General features: G+C 37.2%; 1 protein-coding gene across 8 annotated transcripts in view; it reads right to left on the bottom strand.

Moving 5' to 3' along the window:
* Window positions 1-20,373, bottom strand: part of LOC124556703 (catenin delta-2) — a 506,669-nt gene that overhangs the window by 30,000 nt on the left and 456,296 nt on the right. For all 8 annotated transcript variants that reach the window (XM_047130679.1, XM_047130681.1, XM_047130680.1 and 5 more), the window contains 5 exons: window positions 18,031-18,269; window positions 6,845-6,987; window positions 6,514-6,766; window positions 6,293-6,431; window positions 3,272-3,617 (listed from right to left, as the gene is read on the bottom strand). In XM_047130679.1, the coding sequence (XP_046986635.1) occupies window positions 3,272-3,617; window positions 6,293-6,431; window positions 6,514-6,766; window positions 6,845-6,987; window positions 18,031-18,269 (1,120 nt within the window). The remainder of the gene's footprint in view (window positions 1-3,271; window positions 3,618-6,292; window positions 6,432-6,513; window positions 6,767-6,844; window positions 6,988-18,030; window positions 18,270-20,373) is intronic.

The following is a 20,373-nucleotide window of genomic DNA, read 5'->3' on the forward strand; positions in this document are numbered from 1 at the left end:
CAATGGGAAATTCTTTACATTTATCTCTCACCACACTTAAATATAATGACAATTTTACTAACCAAATAATGCGTCAAATGTAGACACATTACGCTAAAATGCCACAGATGAAATAACTGTAATCACTGTGATATTCAGTTGACATTTTCTCAGATTTAAAATTTGTTCACTGTCACGGCAAAGTTTACAGGAGTATCTTCTAATTAATTAGCTGTTTTGGCATAGTAAAAAGGAAATACAACTGAAGCCTGTGTCCTACAGGTAACAGTAAGAAAATTTTTAATTTACAGTAATCCAAAATCCATGTGGTATACCAGAACAATGCTCCACACTGGCTGTTTGAAAGAAACAATTGTGACTGACAGTTTCAGCATTTATGCTATTTTCGAACACTTTGTGCTTGGTCTGTTGTATGCACTCAAACTGGATTATGTGCCATGTTGTCATTATCTCTCTTCATAAGCAGAGTGGCATACTGCCTTCTACACAGATGATCTCGCACAAAATCAATAAAACATAATATAATTTTATGTCTTATCATTTGTGCCGTATCACATTCCACTTGTTATATGTTTTTGCTGTATGCCACTTTGCATAAGAGGAGAGTTAATGATGACATGCCACTTAATCTCATTTGAGTTTGATGCCAGATACATTTGAAAACAGTGTAAATGCTGTAACTGACAGCCACAGTTAAGAGTAAACAATGTGATTCAGAATAGCCAGTTCAGAATAACAACCATAAAGAAAAATTAAATAAGCTGAGGACCTGGCAGCAACAAAGTTGTATGAAGAACTTTGCTGTTTTGTAACAAACATAGGGGGAGGTTATTTGAGAAACAAAATAGGTTTATATTATAAATATACAGCTAGAGACCATTTCTGCGAACTATTCAGTCAGCACCTTTCACAAAGAGCTCTCTGTGCCAGCAAAAATGGAAGGGGCAACTACAAACCACAAATGGGAGCATTACGGCCTGCCCATTTTTCACTGGACATGCCATCACATACAGACAAAATTCAATGCAGAAAGTCAGAAAACTAATGTTGTACTTTACTAAAAAGAACTTTCAGCACTGGAGAATAATTAGAGAATTCTCCAACAATGTCATCTTCCAAACTAGATGTGTGTTCTGAGAACTGGCAACATGGAAAATAAAACCTACGCTACAAATAAAAATAGAGCATTAAACACCACCATTAGTATTAATTTTCAAATTATAATCTGCAAGGAAAGGGCTCTGAAAATGTCCTGATTAACCACAAAAATACTGTTATTTGATGTGTACTAATAATATATCTTAAGATTAAGTGGCCTTTGACTTTTCAATAATTCGTACACATGCAATGAATAAAGGTACATTTGTCTCGTCCTCCAATGTACACCAATCAGTTACAGCAATATTACCCCCAAAGTGGTGTGTTTGGGTCAGCTTGTGTCACATGGGAGGTACAAGGCACAGAACAAAACTCATGTCACAAGTGTTAGCAATACAAGACCATTTGGTTTATTTTGTGCAAAGTAACTGGATAGATAAAACACTGCTAAACATCCTGTTGATGGTGAGGTCATTTGTGATTAAGAACACGATCATTTCCATTATTTGACTTAACAAAGTTTAAGGAACTCATAAAAAACCTATGTCTGAATGATCTGAAGGCGATTTGAATACCAATCTTCTCAAATGCTAATGCAGTGCCTAAACAATTAGAGTGCTTTGCTTGATGCAAGAGAATCGTCGAAACTGTACCCTTGTGTAAATCTGAAGGTTGTGATGACCTGTATACAGAAATGATTACACAGAAAGAGCACAACTCACTTGAGGTTTACATGCAGCTGTTACTCACATTTATCAAATGTGGTAGAATGACAAACTGTCAGTATATGCTGAAGCACTGGATGTTTACATCTGGCTAAAAAATATGGATATCAGAGTCTTGTCCAATATGTAAAGTTGACTATGTGGCAGCCTGTCACCCAGCTGACAGTAAAGTACGACACTGCAGAAGGGAAACATCTTTTGGAACCCATTATTAATCACCCAGTGTTTTAATTAGAGCCAGAAGAGAATTTCTCAAAAGTGTTTCATTCTTGTCCAACAGTGTCAGTTATGATTGTAGCAGATATGGAAAGATTAGGGTTTGATCATGGATCAACAGAAATGAGTTGCTTGTTAGATAAGTCACATTTTCTGTTACATTATGTCATGATACGCCATCTTGTCGTACAACACCTATTCAACATACGCACCACGTGACAACAGAGGGGATCGTGAAAGTCGTAAACTGCATCAATATTATGGCTCGACACTTGCAAACATACATGGTATTTTCTTTCAGCACAATTTCCCATGCCACGTAAGGCCTGGAATCTAGTACACTGATTTCACGAGTTTCCTCATAAATGCTAGATTATGTTCTGGCCCCTAAATTTAAGGATGTCAACCACATCAAATGTGAATTGAGATGTCACTGAGCATTTGCTCATTGTCTATGAACCACTATACTGTAATACATAAGCATTGCCCACTCATGTTGCCTTCTATTTCTGATCACACACCATGGACTTTTACGATATATTCCGTGATAATTTACGGCTCTTATGTGCCAAAGGTTGATCAACACACTTTTAGCTAGGTTGACACAACACACTGGATAATCAGTGGGCAGTGTCCTACTGTTCTACACCTATCATACGATTGTACCCCACTAAGTATCTACTTGAATTAAAATGTTGTCCCACTGAAAAGCAATTCTTTGATAGAGGAAGAGTAATATGTCTAGTCAAGTATATGGAATCTGACAAGCCTGAGCAAAAATGTAACTACTGGACTTCATTTGACAGTCTAACTTAGGGTAAGTCACAAATTTTTGTAATGTCTCTTATAATTTTCATAGAAGACTAATTTGCAAATGCTCTCCGCTTATTAGTAACACAACCTTACTCTTTGAGCATATAATTGTTCAAATAATGAACCAAGAAATTAACTAATTTGAAGAAATTATCTTTTCCTCTAAACATGAAACAAGAATATGAAGTACTGACAATACAACCGCATAAAAGAATTATAACAACATACACTGATATGAAAGCGTCATTTTTAAGATACATGAAGTATGTCTTAGCATTAAGTGATCCGTGTGTGTGTGTGTGTGTGTGTGTGTGTGTGTGTGTGTGTGTGTGTGTGTGATATATATGAGAGAGAGAGAGAGAGAGAGAGAACAGAAGCCCCTTTCTTTCTTTAAGCATGCAGTTAAGATAGAAACGCACCTGCTGGTACATGGGCGGGCCAGGACTGCGAGATGTACTGTTTACATTTGTTGGGCGCTGCATCGTCCTGTCTTCATACCGTGTTCCTCCCTGGCTAGCCATTGGTCGATTCAGTGTGCTGTTAGCATTATTTGGAGAATTAGGTCCAGCATTTCGAGCAGCTATTGTTTTGGTAACAAAATCCTGCTCTTTCCAACCATGTTTCTTGTAAACCTCTCTAAGTTCTTGATGTTGCCACATAGTGAAAAGAACTTGACCAGCAAACTTCAGGACCCTCGGTGTATACTTCTGACGTTGTCTTGTTATATTCATCAAGCGTTCCACACCACCAGCTTCCAGCAATGACCTGTATAATCATACACCACACAATAAGCTTCATGAACGTAGCTTTAAAAGGATAAGAATGGCTGCATTCTAACAGTTACCACAAAGGATTTTTGGGAAACTGTAAATTAATTACAATAGGGCTAATGTGTAATCTGATGACATCAGTCCTTTTTGAAGTATTTTAGGTATTCCTTCAGCTCCTTATCAGTTTCCAAAATCTACTGGCGTGAAATGAATTAGGTTCCCACTGAAACTACACAATTATTTTTGTTAGTTTTGTCAGTCCAAAATTTGTTTCCTACCACGGGATCTTTTCGTACCTACCTACATGATAATCATGAAGATTAAGTCTTGACAGTGAATGGCATTAGGCAGTAGGTACTGGCAAGCATAAACAAAAGAATCACACTTGCATGTCTTTGAAGAACTTCTAACTACTGGCAGATAATTATACTCTACCACCTTGTCAAAGAGAGGTTCTTTTTCAGTTCTAATGCATTATTTGTCATAGGGTATTAGAGCATGGCAATTTTTTTATGTTCAGTTGTGCTGCTACACTGTGACAAGTTCAATCAACTTTGTGACTGGTATCAAGCAGTATACTATAGATATGCTCTTGCACAGCACCGAAAGACAAAAATGGGAGTAACTAATGTACAGAAAATGATACACATATCTGTTCTCAGCAAGGTAAGGAACAATTGTAGGCATTGAGTTCAATAGGTACTTTTTTGAAGGTGACAACAGGTATCAAACAAATCTGACCAATATCCAAATTTGCAGTCACATTTCTTTTGTGGCAGACCTTACAGAAGGTATCTTTCAGTGGAGCTTAAGAAAACTCCTGTAGTAAACTACTCATACACTGGCTCTGAGTTGACAATTTTGATGGAAACTGCTACAGCATGAGTAGGGACAGAAAATTTTTGTGAAAAATTAGCAATTTTGAGCAAAATAATGCAAAATTGGTTATTTTTATGCAGTATCAAAAAAATTTGTAATTTTGTTGTATACAAACGTTAAAAATCTGACGCCAGTAATTCACTATTATTCATAAGTGACAGTTATTGAACGTTAAATTTGCATTTTGACTTCAAGTCACCTCAAAGCCGAGGTTTGAGTGTAATCTTAACCTGTCAGTTCATTTCCTGTGCAACGAACTTTGATATCATGACAAAAATAGCACCAAAATTGGCAAATATAACATGGAATTTGTGAAAAAAAAATACACAAACACCAAATCTGCCAAGAAAATCTAGAATTTGATTTAAAAATCAGCAAATTTTAAAACATCATTGAATTTCACAAAAAACATTACATTTGGCAAAACAATAAAAATGAATTTGGTTAAAAGGCACTTAACATGGCAAAAATGAGACATAATTTGGAAAAAAAACCACTGAATTTAGCAAAAAATCCAAGACAAAATTGCGCAAAACATGAGATTGAATCTGGCAAGAAAAATAACACCAGATTTGGCAAACAATAATTTGGAAAAAAATTAGTTATAAAATAACATCAAGTTAGGAAAAAATGACACCAAATTTGGCAAAATATAACACTGAATTTGGCCATAAAATAAGAAGGCTTTTTCCTGTCCCTAAGTATAAGTACATTGTTTAATATCAAAAAACCGTCACATACCAAGACAAATAGTTCTTTAGTAATGTGGGTAGCCTTACTTTTTTTTTCTTTTTTTGTGGAGGAAGTATTTGCAATTCTTATTACACTGACCCACAGCATTTATTCTGACATATAAGAAGAAAATAACGTATTCACATTTCAACCCCAACAGCTGACAACAAGATGTCATTAACTTTGGTTTTAAACTGATTATGAAGCACTACACAGACCACCCGAGAGTAAACTTTTGATCAAATATTAGCTGTTGGGCAATCTACTTCGTATGTATTGCAAAATCAGACACTCACATGGATGATTTACTTCTACAGCTGGTTCACAGTCATTGACCCAACAGTATCTTTCCCAGTCTACTGGCTATCATTTCTCAAAAGCGATTTCTCAACATGTATTACATCCAAAAGTATGGCAGCTGTTGGATGAACAATGAACACTGCCAAATTGTCCATTCATAGATACTTAAGGATCAAACTACCCACGTGTCTTAATCTTTCCAAAATCACAGATGGATTAATGTTTCCAATATAACAAGTATTTTTGCTGTTTCAGAAATAAAAATGTGTCATCAGAAGGTAAAGAAATCTGCAAATGCATTACCATCATCATCATCATGTTTCCCAAGTCATACGATATGATGTTTACATTACACCCTCTACATATTTCCTAATGGTGCTATTGTCCTTTTGTAAATAATGGTAAAAACAAATGCAAGCCTGCTGCAACTTTTCAGCATGTTGTGTGAACCAATGGATTCTGCTGAAACAGATTGAGCCTTTTTTGTGTGTTGAGACACCCTAATTGATAGATCTTGATATAACAGATTTATATATCCCACATCACGGGGGAAGGGGGGGGCGCAACAGATGATATTCAAAATTTAGAAACACTGAAATCTTGATACAACTGTTGTTCAAAAAGAAAGGAAAAAGTATAAATATTATATCTGGTAAATCTTAATAGAGTATGTTATTCCTAGAGTAAACCTAGTTTGAACAACACTTCTTCTAAAAATCATATTTTAGGAACAATCACAGTATAGGCAAGCTCACAAACCTAGAAAATTCTGCATTCTTCTTTATTACTTCATTCAATGTTGCAAGTACAGCGGCAATGGTATCGTCTGATGTTCCCTGATCATGCTGTGGATTTCCGGACGGTAATTTCTGTACAAGATCTCGCATAGCATACTTCCCTGAAACAGATAAACATTAAAATTAAAAGCAGGTAGTTCTGTACAGAAACTTTTTAGACAATCCTGTGGTTCCTAATAATACCTATCAGTTCCTTGTTCCGCTGGTCAATGGCCAAATTTCTCAGAGCTGTTGCTACAGCACAGACAACCCGGTCAACTTCCATTCGCAGAAGCTCAACCAGAATTGGAAGACCCTTTTCTTTCCTCACTGCTGCTCTTATTTCAATACTTGGTTGCCAATAACACGCAGCAAGGTTTTGCAGCGCACCTGCAGCTGCCTCCAACGTTTCTGGATTCGAGCAGCTTTGCAAGAGAGAGAGGTAAGACTGAACAACCTAAGTAAAAGAAAATTATGATCAGGATCAAGAAACAACAACATAACAATGTAAAGAAGTACAAGTTTTCTTCCTTACTTCAGGCTGCCAAAGAAGTTCCATTCCTTTGACAGGTTCTAGTCGTTGATTTGTGCTTCGGCTGCTTGCAGCTGTTTCCTTCTGTTGAATGGGCTGTGCGTCTTTTTTCTTTTTGCTTGCACCAAAGCAGCCCAAATTGTCACCTATAAGAACAGGAAATAATAGACATGAGTTTCAAAACTACTGGCAGCAATGAATCCAATTCTATTTGTGGCTACTACTAAAAATCATTAAGGAAGCCCCATAGTTTCACTGCAAAACTGACACCTTCTTATGTGAAAAGTGTGTGTCCCCACAAAACACGATAAATGCATGTTACAGGCACTTTTTTTCACTAAGATTCACCTACATCTTGCTTAAGCAAGTGTGGTTGTGGTAAATATGTGGCAAGCTACCAATAACTGAGATGTTTCCTTTGGGTCTGAAAGGAATGAAACTTTCATTTCTCTTTGCTAAAAACTGATGGCTATAATACTGTTGACAGGAAGAGTAATAGTTCTGATTGGGACGGATGAGGTGTGACATGTCATGTTCTGGGACGAGTTCACCACAGACATTATGGGCTCCGGAAAACTATATGCAAGTCAAATCAGAATAGACATATCAGGATTTACGTCTATGCTTCTCTGACAGGAAATAGAGCACCAATTATTTGAAGATGAGAGATTATATTCTTTCAGAGGTAATATGGATACACTTTTAGCAAGTGATTAAATGCCATCTATGTTGATTAGAAGATACAGACGTTTTCCTATTAGTTTAAAGTTTCACTACATTTTTCCCTGCTGTAATCAATTATTAACTTTTACTTCAAAAGAAATCTTGCAACAGGAAGAGGAATTAACTTTTTAATGCACATCTAGAAGTGGTGCAATAAATTAATTTGAATTCTATCCTGTACTGTCCTTCCTTATGATCTACAATTACATAGAATATGCACCCACCATCAACTTTCTTGAGTAGTCCTCTCAACTTAAAGAATTATCTCCAAGCTCACGAGGCATTGAAATGTATATGGACGGACACGGGCACGGACGCGTGTGCGTGTGCTCTCTCTCTCTCACACACACACACACACACACACACACACACACACACACACACACACACACACACACAGAGAGAGAGAGAGAGAGAGAGAGAGAGAGAGAGAGAGAGAGTATTCCATGGACCAATGAGCTACACAACATTGAAAGGGTTAAAATACAAAAGCAAAATGAGGCACAGGGAACAACCAAATTAAATTTCACACATGCATTTATCTCTAATTACACAGCTGCAGTTACAAATAACAATAATTGTTCATGCAAACATATGGTAACCGAATGGCTCCAACTACACGCACACATACACGCAAGCCTAATCTGTACAAGACAATGTGTTAACAGTACTTCACAAATGACAAGACAGAAGTTAATACTATAAAGTGGTATAATGGAATAAAAATTCAAATGACACAGCTCTGACAAAAAAGTAACAGCATTACACTTCTTGAAGCAAATGTCTGTAACTATGAAAATCACAGATAGCACAATAACATACTGCATATTGCAATCTCAAAGACAAAACTTCAGTTTCAATGAATCATTTCACTTATTAATTTTTTCACGCTGCGCACTTCCAGAAAATCAAAGATTTGTACCTCAATTTTCAGAAGCCATTCATACCCACACACGAGATGGTACAAAGCTGCACTGAAATATAAAGCAAACACTAAAAACCAATGAAAAGCATGAGCATGTGCAATTAACAATTTAATGTATTAAACAATAATTTCTCTGATGCTACATGTATTCTAACATATGAGAAAAAAACTTAGAGATGTTCCTTGTGTTTCTGCATATCTTTGATCAATATTGTGAAAGGAGAGGGAGGGAGAGATATATCACACCTGTTTGAGGGGAAAGGGGTGAGGGGAGGAGAGAACTGGGAGAGATGAACTTTCAGTAATGAAGCATTCTATTTAATTGCAAATGAGAACATTTGTTCATCAAATTGAACCCCACAAATCCAAATAAATTTCACAGATCTTATGGGAATATCAATGAAAGGTAATTCAATGCTGTAGAAAAAACAGTTAATTATAAAGCTGCTAAAAGAAAATGGAAAATTACATGACAGTTTCAACAGCAGGCATGCACATCAGAACACCTATTATTGGTGTAAAGCACCACACCCCTTATTATGCACATAAAAGAAAGTAACTTTTCCTTACATGCAGAAGACGAAAAATTGAAGCAAAGATATAAAAGAAGTAATTGCCAAACGAAAAGAGCAACCAGCCTGTGTAGGTGAATGTGTACACACAAACTCTCAGTGGGAAGGAGGGATATGAGGGGAGGGGGGGGGGGGGGGGGGGGACCACACGTGCGCACACACACACAAAATGGTATTGAATACACCAAAATGTATTTCCTAAAGTGTACGTAATTTTCCATTATCTATTAGCAGAACCATGTCTTCATAATCTTCGGGCCCAACACTCATGTTCCTAGGCATTATGTAACTTGACTATAAATTTGTGGAAATTTGAGTTCAACAACCAACTTGTCTTTGAGCCCCCTTTAACATTTTGATGTTTTACACTGCAAGAAAAAGTGTAATTTTTTCAGCTTCTATCTGACATACAATAATAAATGAAGACAGTCTCATTTACATACACAGTGAATGAGCATGGGTGTATGACAATATAAAATGTTTGTTTACATAAACTGCTCTTGCTAGAAAACTATTAAATAGGATGTCAAAGCCAATATCTTGCACTGCAGTCAGTTAAATATAGGCAGAATACTTTATGAACTAAGCAGATGCAACACACGACACTAAGATACATTTCTACATAATCATGTATGATTTATTAAGGAACACTAGTTACATATATTATCACAATAAATACTAAAATAAATCACATTTACTGAAGTCAAAGGAGGAGAGAGAAAGAAGGAAGTGAGTGTTCAAATTTCTTAATTTCTACATAGTCCAGTAACATTAATGTGAGCACCTGTCAAAAGTCTGAAGAACCGCCTATTGCAGTGTAGATCACAGTGAGACATGCTGTAAGAGAGTCAATAAGGTTCTGGAAGGTAGCAACAGAGATGTGGAGATATGCCAACTCCAGCCACACTAAGTTTCTCAGTTGAGGATCCACGGCGCGAACAGCCTTATCAGGGTGGTCCCACAGATTCTCAACTGGGTCTAAATCTGGGGAGTCTGGCAGAAAGGGGAGTACATTAAACTCATTCTGGTGCTCTTCAATCCATGCATTTACACTGAGAGCTGTGTGACATGTCGCATTGCCCTGCTGGTAGATGCCATTATGCTGAAGAAAAAACCAACTTCATATAGGGCTGGACATGGTCCCCAAGGATTGACACATACTTGTGTTGATCCACTATGCCTTCCAGAATGATGAGCTTACCCAGGGAATACCGTAAAAACATTCCCCAGACCGCAACGATACCTCCTCCAGCATGGGCTCCTATGTCAATTGTTGCAGAGTGTTTGCCATCTATCTGATGGAGCATAAAATGTGATTCATCTGAACAGGCCACCTATAACGACTCAGTGAATGTCCAGTTGTGATATTCCCATGTGAATTCCAGCCTTCATCATCGCTGACCAGCAGCCACCATGGATGCATGAACCAGATGCCTGCTGTGAAGACACATACACAGCAATGTTCACTGAATGGCCATTGAGGAGATACTGTTGATAAACCCTTGGTTTCTCTGGGTGGTCAGCTGCTCAACAGTGCACATCTATTCACCTGTAAATATCTATGCAGCCATTGTTCACCCGTCTTGGCACCACTTTTGGATAGCACCATTTTGTTATGTATGATATACTCTAACCACAGTGGCACATGAACAGTTTACAAACTTGACCATTTCAGAAATGCTTCCACCCTTGCTGCCAAAGCTCTTGATCATGTTGGTTTGACTGTCAGATAAACTGCTCCATTTTCACATAATGACAACAACAGCACTGTTTCCTGGAGCCCGAAACACGCTTTATATACCCTCTGCTGCTAGTGCTACCAACTGCATGATGACATTGAACATAGGCGGTAGTTACATTAACGTGACTAGACCATGTATAATGCAGAAGGGATAGCATTACTGCATTGTGTAGGGAACTTTCAAAAAACTTGGGTGCAGAATCGTTTTCCAGAGTCAAAGAAGGTGAAAATGTGGTTCTAACAGAACAACAAAGAATGTGTGAAAAGGTGAGAATCTCTGTGTCAGCAGGAAAGGTGATGACAACAGCCTTGTACAACTTCAACTGTGTCTTGTTGGTCAGTTACCTACAATCACAGCACACACATAATTAAAATATGTGTTATTACTGTCCTAGATATTTTTCAGTTACACACATTTCAGACATTACATTCCCTCTCCAGTCTTTAGGAACCTGTCTGTGTTGAGATAATGCTCACACATCTGCGTTGCAGTGAACAGACCTCTCATTAGTTGAGTATCCCACGTTTGGCACCTCTACGGAGGTACTAGTTACACATTATTTAAGTGATACCTCAGAGTTCGAAAACAAGCACTTTTATGACTACAGTATATAAATAACATACAAAAAGAACACTCCAGTTTTCTGAGCAAAGTGAGTAGAAACTGGATGGAGAGGGGAGCTACATACAAATGTGAAAGAATTATTTACGTATGAAAAGATAATGTGAAGTGACAAAAAATAAAGCTTTTTTAGATTTCATCAAAAATATAGAAAATGAAACTGAGAACAAATATGCAGCCAAATTAAAAATGAGATGCTTTTCCCAATAAGTAACATTTGGCTTTTACCATTTGTGCTATTATACACTGTACAACGTTGTCAGAAAGAGCAGGGACTCCCATTCTTTTTTTATATATTGTTAACAGTGTTGCAGATTTTACGTTCACACTGATGTTCTGACCTATTCCTACTCTCACTGGAAATATCAAATCATTCTGCAAACAGATAGTGCTGCTATTGTGTATGAATTTGTTACTGTACTGAAATCAGAGGAGGAAAACTGCTGGCTAATCAAATGAGGTATGTCTGATCACCCACTGCAATGACACACTGATGACATCATTTGTGCTGTTCACCATATTATAATCAAGTGTCTCACAAGCTTTCCATCATTAAAAGAAGTGTGTTTACCATTACTGAAAGTCTGGGTTTCTGGAAAGTGTTTGAATGCTGGGTGCTGTGAATGTTGACCAATGTGATTAAGACAAGCAACACGGTATTCACCAACTTGACAGGCCACTTAAAAATGGCCTGTCTTAACAAAGAGTGACAGGGGATGAGACTTCGCTTCATTCCTTTAAATTTGAACTGAAAGAACAGTTAATAATAGAGCATGAAAACAATGTTAAAGGTGAAATTCAAAACTTTGCTGCACAACTTTTTAAGAAGTGCTAAGTTCTCAATTCTGTGAAATATTTGTCTTAACAAACTCCAAACTCCACTCATCAAAAACTCAACCACTTGTGCACAGCAGAAATATCACACACACATGCCCAAAGGACTGGGGTCTGTGGTTTTTTACTGCAGAAGAATAATACAGAGTAAGTCAAACAGAACTTTACAGCTTTGGAATGATATAGACATTTACTGATATAACTTAAAGAATCAGTAGACGCGTCTTTTTGTAGCAAACAACCTCACGTATCACATAAAAGTGTCAAGTGTCATTTTGGTTTGATGTGACTACCATCTGTAATGTGGCAGACATCCCACTGGCAATTAATTTCTTCCCACACTTGTACCTTGTGCAGCAGTAGTGTAGATTCGATTTTTGGGGTTGACTAAATTGGTAGGGGAAGAACATACACATGGTCTTTAATTAAAGCCCAGAGAAAGAAATCCAGTGATGTCAAGTCTGGGGAGTGAGGTGGGCACACGTTTGGCCCTTTGCGGCCAATTCACTGACCTGGGAAGCGATTATCTAGGAAACCTTGAACTTCCGTGAGGAAATTAGGTGGTACACTGTCTTGCTGGTAGTAAACCAGACTATTTCAGTCATCTTCATTGATCTGTGGAATTAATAAGTTTTCACACATATCCAGGTACACAATACCAGTGACAGTTTTTCCATGAGGAAGAAAGGGCCATACACTTTCAATTTCTTATGGGCACAAAACCCATTAACTTCGGGTCTGTCACAAATGTGTTCCAGGGTTACGCATGGATTTTCACTGGCCTGTACTCTACAGTTGTGGGTGTTCACCAAGCCACTTGTGAAATTCTGACTCACTGCTGAAAATTATTGCGTTCAGGAATGTTTCATTGTGCTCTGCACCAGTGAAACCAGGCGTTTTAAATGTGCACTACGCTGGCAGTCCTGGTGGCGGGAGGGAGTGCAGGTGCACTTTGTGAATCAAACTTAATGTTGCTTGCTATAAAATGACACATCTATCAATTCTGTAAGTTATTTCAATAAATTTCTAGGTCATTCTACAGCTGTAAAGTCCTTTTTGACTCATACTGTACATACTGTTGTTCAAAGGCATACTGAAATTACTTTACAAAAAACCCACTGAGATTGTTTATGCAGTGTAAATCTGAGTGGTTATTAAAAGGGAAGTGAATTAGGAGGCAATAATAATTCTCAGTTTCTCCCTTATGCATTACAAGTTCTTTGAGATTCAAAAGCATTTATTAAACTGAAAATATAAACAATTTCAAAACAGGCCATTAGCTAAAAGAAAGTGGTATGTGGTTCCAGTTTTTTCCACATAACACACTTGTGAATTTAACTTTCAGCCTGTAAGTACACTGATCCAGCCTACATGTGAACTGATCATAAACACACACACACACACACACACACACACACACACACACAAAGGGAAGTAGGAGATCAGCAAAAAGAAGATAAAAAGATGATATAGGCTTTTAAAACCTAACAACACGTTATTGTCAATGTAGCACACAAACCAGAACAAATGTTATTTGGCAAATTGATTGACCTGGCTAATTTCACATAGTAAAGCTGACAAACACTGTAGCCCCATGAATGCAACATCAGTCAATAAAATGTAGTAACAGAGAGTGCATAAACACTATTGTAAATTATCAGTGCATAAATTTCTGTGGGAGAAGAGTACCTAATAATTCTGAGCTTTGAGGAAACAGGCTAATGAGCATGCGCACTGACAAAATTATTGTTAGCTGCACATGTAAGAGGTTTACAGAACTCAAAAGCAGTTTGTGTAATTATTACTTGTACAGTTGCTTACCTTGACAGAGGCTGTATGCTACAAAAAAAGTGGAATAAGAAAATATATAACTGACAGGAGAAGATAATGTAATAATTTGTTTTACAAATAATATGGGATAGTTATCTCTACAAGACAGAATTTTAAAGTTATATATAAAGAAGAAACCAAAAACCTCAACAACAATATACAAAAGGAAAAAAGACAGGTCAATTGAAATCCTATACCATAAATACACACAACATCTGCATTAAATGAAATTAACTATATACTGAAGCTACTCTGAATTGCTTTACTGCATGTGGTTCAGACAAATGTGAAAGTTCTAACGCATTCATAATCTCATGTACTACATGGAAATATTAGGAGGTTAATGTTATGGCAAATTTGTAACTCATGATTTATGTTATACCTCCTTTCACTACTCCAATTTATTATTGCTACCCCACATACTTCTCATTCAGTATGCACATTAAAATATTAGTTAAAAGTAAATGCCACACCCTAAAATAAAATTTGAAGGCTTTTTATATACCACCAAAGATTAAACTAAAAATAAATTTTACTCTCTATTTATCCACTTTCAGGCTTGAGTGCGAAATGTGAATGGCCCTATTCAGAACAAAATCACCAGTATTAAGAAACGTACAGCCAGTCCTATACATTCTACGAATAACTGCATACCTACGGAAAAATTATGTCTCCCTTTCATAACTAAATGAGAGAACAGTAAATTCACACACACTTATTACGTACAATGTAGTGTCTGCAAAAATGGAAACAGACCAAGTATTTTTATATGTAGATATGCTGAGCCATTAGATCACCTTAAAGCATGTGTGTTACAGGCACACACACACACACACACACACACACACACACACACACACACACACACAAAAAAAAAAAAAAATTTAATAATATCTATTACCTTAAAAGGTATGAATTCCACACATTAGCGACAAAAGTAAATGCTGCATCATGCAAAAAACAGAATACTGCTTAATATTAAATAGGCCACTGAGAACTGAACTACAATGTGCAAATTTAATGTGCAATGGCATATTTTAAAACACATGTGCAACGACATGCTCTAAAACAACAATTTAAAAAAAATCAAAGTTTGTCAACAACAGAAGTAATAAACGATGAACGGGCACAACATTCAAATCGACTACAGGATATGGGCAAAATATAAACTCTCTAGGTTTTGGTCTACATGCTATGTCAATGAAATACATGATATAGACAAATAACAAACTGTAAGGCCTGCATAACATCTCAAATTAGATAACATATTTCACCATATTCTACATAAAACGTCTGTTCTAACATGACAACTGGTGTAATTTTACTGAAACTCATATAAAACTGCATCGTTCATAAAAATATATAATTAAGTAAGGGTCTGACATGTAACAGCTACAATGACTCATTACATTATTTCCACACATAGCAGGCTACTTCATACATCACTAAAATGATAGTGGTGCTGCAGCAAATGTCACAGCAACACATGACTGGGGAAAATTACAACTTCACCTCATCCTCACATACACCAACATTTCTGTGAAGCATTCTTGCAAAGATTCAAGAATAATTCCGTTTAGTGTCCTCAAAGTTGTTGCAAGAGAGTGGAGATTTGAAGTTATGGGAAAGGCAGTTTACGCAGAACAGGAGATTGTTTCTGTCACTAAAATGAAGCTGCCCCCAACCCAAAGATTTGCTTGAACAGCACAGAGATTTACTTAGCATGGTCCTACAAAGATGGTTGCTCTTGACCTCCCTCAATCTTTGCGTTAACCAGTAAGTTACAGAGGGACCTTCAATACAATATGTACTCCACACCATGGTGGTGCTAAATAGGGTTTTTTCATGATACAAATCACTTTCAGAAGTGAAAGAAGCAGTAAATGACAGAGAAATGTTCTAGGGTCACCTGAGGATCAAACCTCAAACCTTCGGATTTCTAGTTCGAAACTTATTCATACAACCACTGAGCTGCACATTCTGCCGTTACTGGACTCTAACCCCACTTGAAATTTAATGCAGATTGCCAAAATCACTTAACCTTATCCTTCTTGAACTGATATTTATGGATCAGGAATGTTAACACTTAAGCTTCTATTGTCTGGCACTTAAGAAAACTGTAATTTTTCCATTCAACTGGTGCATGATTAAACTCTCAATCTGTTTTGGGAAGAGTGGGGAATACATTTACCAGGAAGTATATTTTCTGTCACTTTGAAGAGTCTGACAGCTGGCAGAATAATGTAGCTAAAATTTTTATCTTGCTGAAAACAAGTTTTGTTGAACATATCCTGTGTTTGAACTCAATTTATACTATAGTTGACATAGGTTTCTTATTTACTGCAATGTGTACTCCATCTTCTTTCCCAGTAATCTATCATTTTTAAATCATCTAGATTGCAACAAAGACTCCAGTCTGGTTTAGCTAGTATTATGTAATCTTCATCATATTTCTTATGTATTTCTAAGTCAATGACATTTACTTGCTCAACTCCCAGGTTCAGGCTATCAAGCCAGCTCTAACCCAAGGGGACTTGTCTGTGCTAAGGACAGAATTTCAAAAAAGGAAACTAGACAATCTGTACCACTTCTTCTGAGAACAGTTTTGCTCTCTCTTCCAAACAACTTACACCAAAGTTCCTCCTAGTTTTTAAAAGTAATTTTTAAAAGTCTCTTCTGCACATGAAGAGTCTTTTATAACAGTTTGATTCTCTTTACAAGAAATAATTCATCTTCTATGGCTGATTCTCCTGTTCCCCCCTCCCACACCCTCTTCCTAATATTCCGTATCAGTTTTATTTTACTGTCGAAGTACAACATATTTCAGGATTTCTTTTTTACAACTTTTCTTAATATGTTACAGTACTCATAATGTGAAACTACTTCCAGTGCATTATTCATTTTGGTTATTTAGTAGATTTATCTTAACACTGCATTTGTTTTGTGTGTGGCAGGACAACTTTCCTAAAAAAAAGTAGCATTTATTATTTGTGGACCCCAGGGAATTGTCATTTTAGAAAGGGCTTGATTAGGCAATGATTAAAAGGTCTCTCAGGAAGTTATGGAGTGAAGTGAAAGTAACTCATTATTTTACTTTCTGCTACTACACATATCAGTATATAGTTTCTACAAAAGTTGTTGCATTTATCCATAAAAACGGTGACTATTATTACAACTGTTCTTACTGACATTCCACTAGCAGTCAATAAATACTAATGTCATGTCACATGTGAGGAGTGGGTATTTCAGGTATGTATTCAATGCTATACAGTAAACAAATGTGACAAAAAGACCACAAATTGCAGGAGAAATAGTTATGAAGTACATTTGTATGAAATGATATGAAGATAATTCAGAGAAAAAGGCAAGATTTAATTTAATGCAAATCTCATTTCTCTGAGGCAAATTCTTATCATTCTGCATCCCCACTTATCACCAAACATACAAAGAGGAAGTTATCATCAATGTAACATGCTGGTGTGTCCTATGTGGCTCCATCAACAAACAAAACACTGCAGTGCCAAAAGCTGGTTAGCTTACAATACCTGAATTTCCTGGTTATTATTATACTTCATAACTTGTTTTCTAGCAAAAGAGTTAATTATAAAAATGGGGGCTTACAAAGCTTACCTCTGACTTGCTCTATTAAATATTATACCTTTAAATGATGTAATGCCACACACAGAATTAAAATTGGAGAATACAAAAGCAGCATAGCAAATTATTAATCAAATTAAGAAGACTAGCTGGATGCTAATTGAGCTGATAAGGATACAACATAGCATATAGTAATTACACTCTGCAGAAATTACTGGCATCGATGTGCACGGTAACACCAATTGGCAGTCGTCAGAATTCAACACACATTAAAAAACAAAGTTAAAATTTAAAACTTTTTTCCATAGTTAGTGAAAGGAGAAAATACACCTAAGAGGACATTACCTTTCTGCTGTGCACCAACTCTGCTTTGCGTTGGAACAGGATGCTTATCATAATGAGGATCTTCCACTTCTTGGCATCTATAGGATAAGTTTCTCAACACACATACACAGTTTTCAACACTTTTGTTACCAATGTTTGATTTTTCAATCGCCGACCTCACAACATACAACAAGGAGTCAACTAAACCATCACATTCTCTCAGTTTTTTCCTCGCATACTCTCCTGCAGAACTAACATTCCTTTAAAAAGAGACAAAATAACATCCCATCAAAAATGTAAAGGAAACTTTTCAAATATTTACAGTTCAATTCATGAAAGATCTCTGATAAATATGACTCATTATATTAATAATACTTTACAAGGATAAATGATAACCATGCTGTTAAAAGATGGTAGCCACCTATGATTATGGGCGATTTGCATTTGGAATTTTAAATTTACTTCCACCAACAAAAGAGCAGAAAAAGGCCACTACTACATGGGTTTCATCAGCAACATGTAAAAATAATGTACAGTAAGTGGCCATAAATTTTTAATTAATCACCTTGAAAACATAACATTACAAAATTAATTTTTCGTCTGTTTGCAGTACGTGACTGCAGTCCTGGAACACACTGCAAACCTCATGCCACAATACCAAAGCACCCTGCTAGAGGGGAAAAAAAGGCAAAGCTTTTGGAAAAGTGGAGTATTGCGGGGTAGATTGTTTTCTGCATTTGAAAGGGAGTTGGTGGTGCAACAAATGCACCATTATATGACACAATGATTAGGTGGTGCAAGCAGTGTGGTCAAACAATTCTGAATGATTAAGAACAAAGTGGCAGACTATCTCCATGTGAAGAACTTGTATTCACAAGAGAAGTAGAGGCCGTGTTGCTCGAAAACTGGCATATCACCACAGAGGAAATAACGAAAATCAGTCATGATTAAGTATCTAGCACCACATATGACACTGTGGTTTCTTTGGTTACTCACACACATTCAGAAAACTCTCCAAACCGAGGCAGCAGCAGAAATGTTGCAGCTGTCAGGTCAATCCAGACAATATCATTACCCACTTAATAGCCAAGGATGAGTGCTGTGTGTATTACTACGCTCCTGAGAGGAAAGGAGCAAAGTAAGTAATGCAAACATGTGGATTCACCACCATTGAAGCAGACGAAGATCCAACCATCAGCAGTGTTTCTCTCTCCCTTCTTCTGTCTTTTTGGGAGGGGGGGGGGGGGGGGGGGGGGGGAAAGGGGGCGAAGCGTCTTGGTGCAGAAATAACAGATTATGCTCATAAGGGGCAAACGACACAGGAGCATAGAAATAAAATCTGCTGAAGAGGTTATGGGCAGCCGTCATAATGAAGCATCATGGGAAGCTGTATACGAAGATGTTTTGTTCCACAACAATGCTCCTGCTAATTCTGCACAGGCCTCCATCATATATGCTGTTACTTTGAGCAATCAAAATTTGCCCCACCCACCGTACACCATCAGTCCAAAAAGTTTCAACACTGGATTAATTAAAAAACAGAAAAATATTAAGCTTCATGTCTTCTACTTAGTCTCCAACTGTTCAAGTAAAATCTACAGTCTTAGACATAAAAACTTGCCGCCGGCCAGCCGCCACAGAGACCAAGTCCGAGTCGTTCACTTAAGGTGGCCAATAAAACTGACCGCCCCTGACAACTCTAAGTCCGGCTATCTGCACAATCGGCCAACACTGTAAGATGCGGAAGTGTTAGGACAAAGTGTTGTCTACTTCCGAGTTGTTCTCGGACTGGGTGAGCCCGTGGTCTAGTACTAATCGTCGTGCATTCTAAACTTGTAATCGCATGTTCGCGTCCACTGCATTTTTTTTTTAATCACATGTCAGCCTAAAGTTATGAGTCTGATTGAACATGGAAGATAATTCGCTTAACATTCTACCCACCAGCAACAACAACTATTCCAGAAACAATTCCGCAGGACAGCTCGTGCCTGCTTTGTGATCATAACAGCTTACGCTCGAGCGTTTCCTCGCACTGCAGTAGCTACCGGCCACCGGCCAGACGCCACCGGCCGCCTGAAATCCGGCGGCGCCCAGGTGAACGCGGCACGACACTGTCAGTGTATGTATCAACTGTCATTTTCGAATTTGAAGTTCTAATTATCATCTTGCAGTTAAGCATTGGATTTTGCATACTTGAAAATCATGAACTGCAGTTAAGCATTTTAAAATTGAGTCGCAAATGGAAAAAGGTGTAACATCTGCAACACAACATTTACTTTTGGTATAACAGAGGGGTGAATGCAGAAGAGGCAGCTAGAAAGATTTAAACTGTGTTTGGAGCGAGTGCTTTTGGGAAAAATACGT

Source organism: Schistocerca americana, chromosome X (assembly GCF_021461395.2).
Source record: "Schistocerca americana isolate TAMUIC-IGC-003095 chromosome X, iqSchAmer2.1, whole genome shotgun sequence".
Taxonomy (NCBI): Eukaryota; Metazoa; Arthropoda; class Insecta; order Orthoptera; family Acrididae; genus Schistocerca; species Schistocerca americana.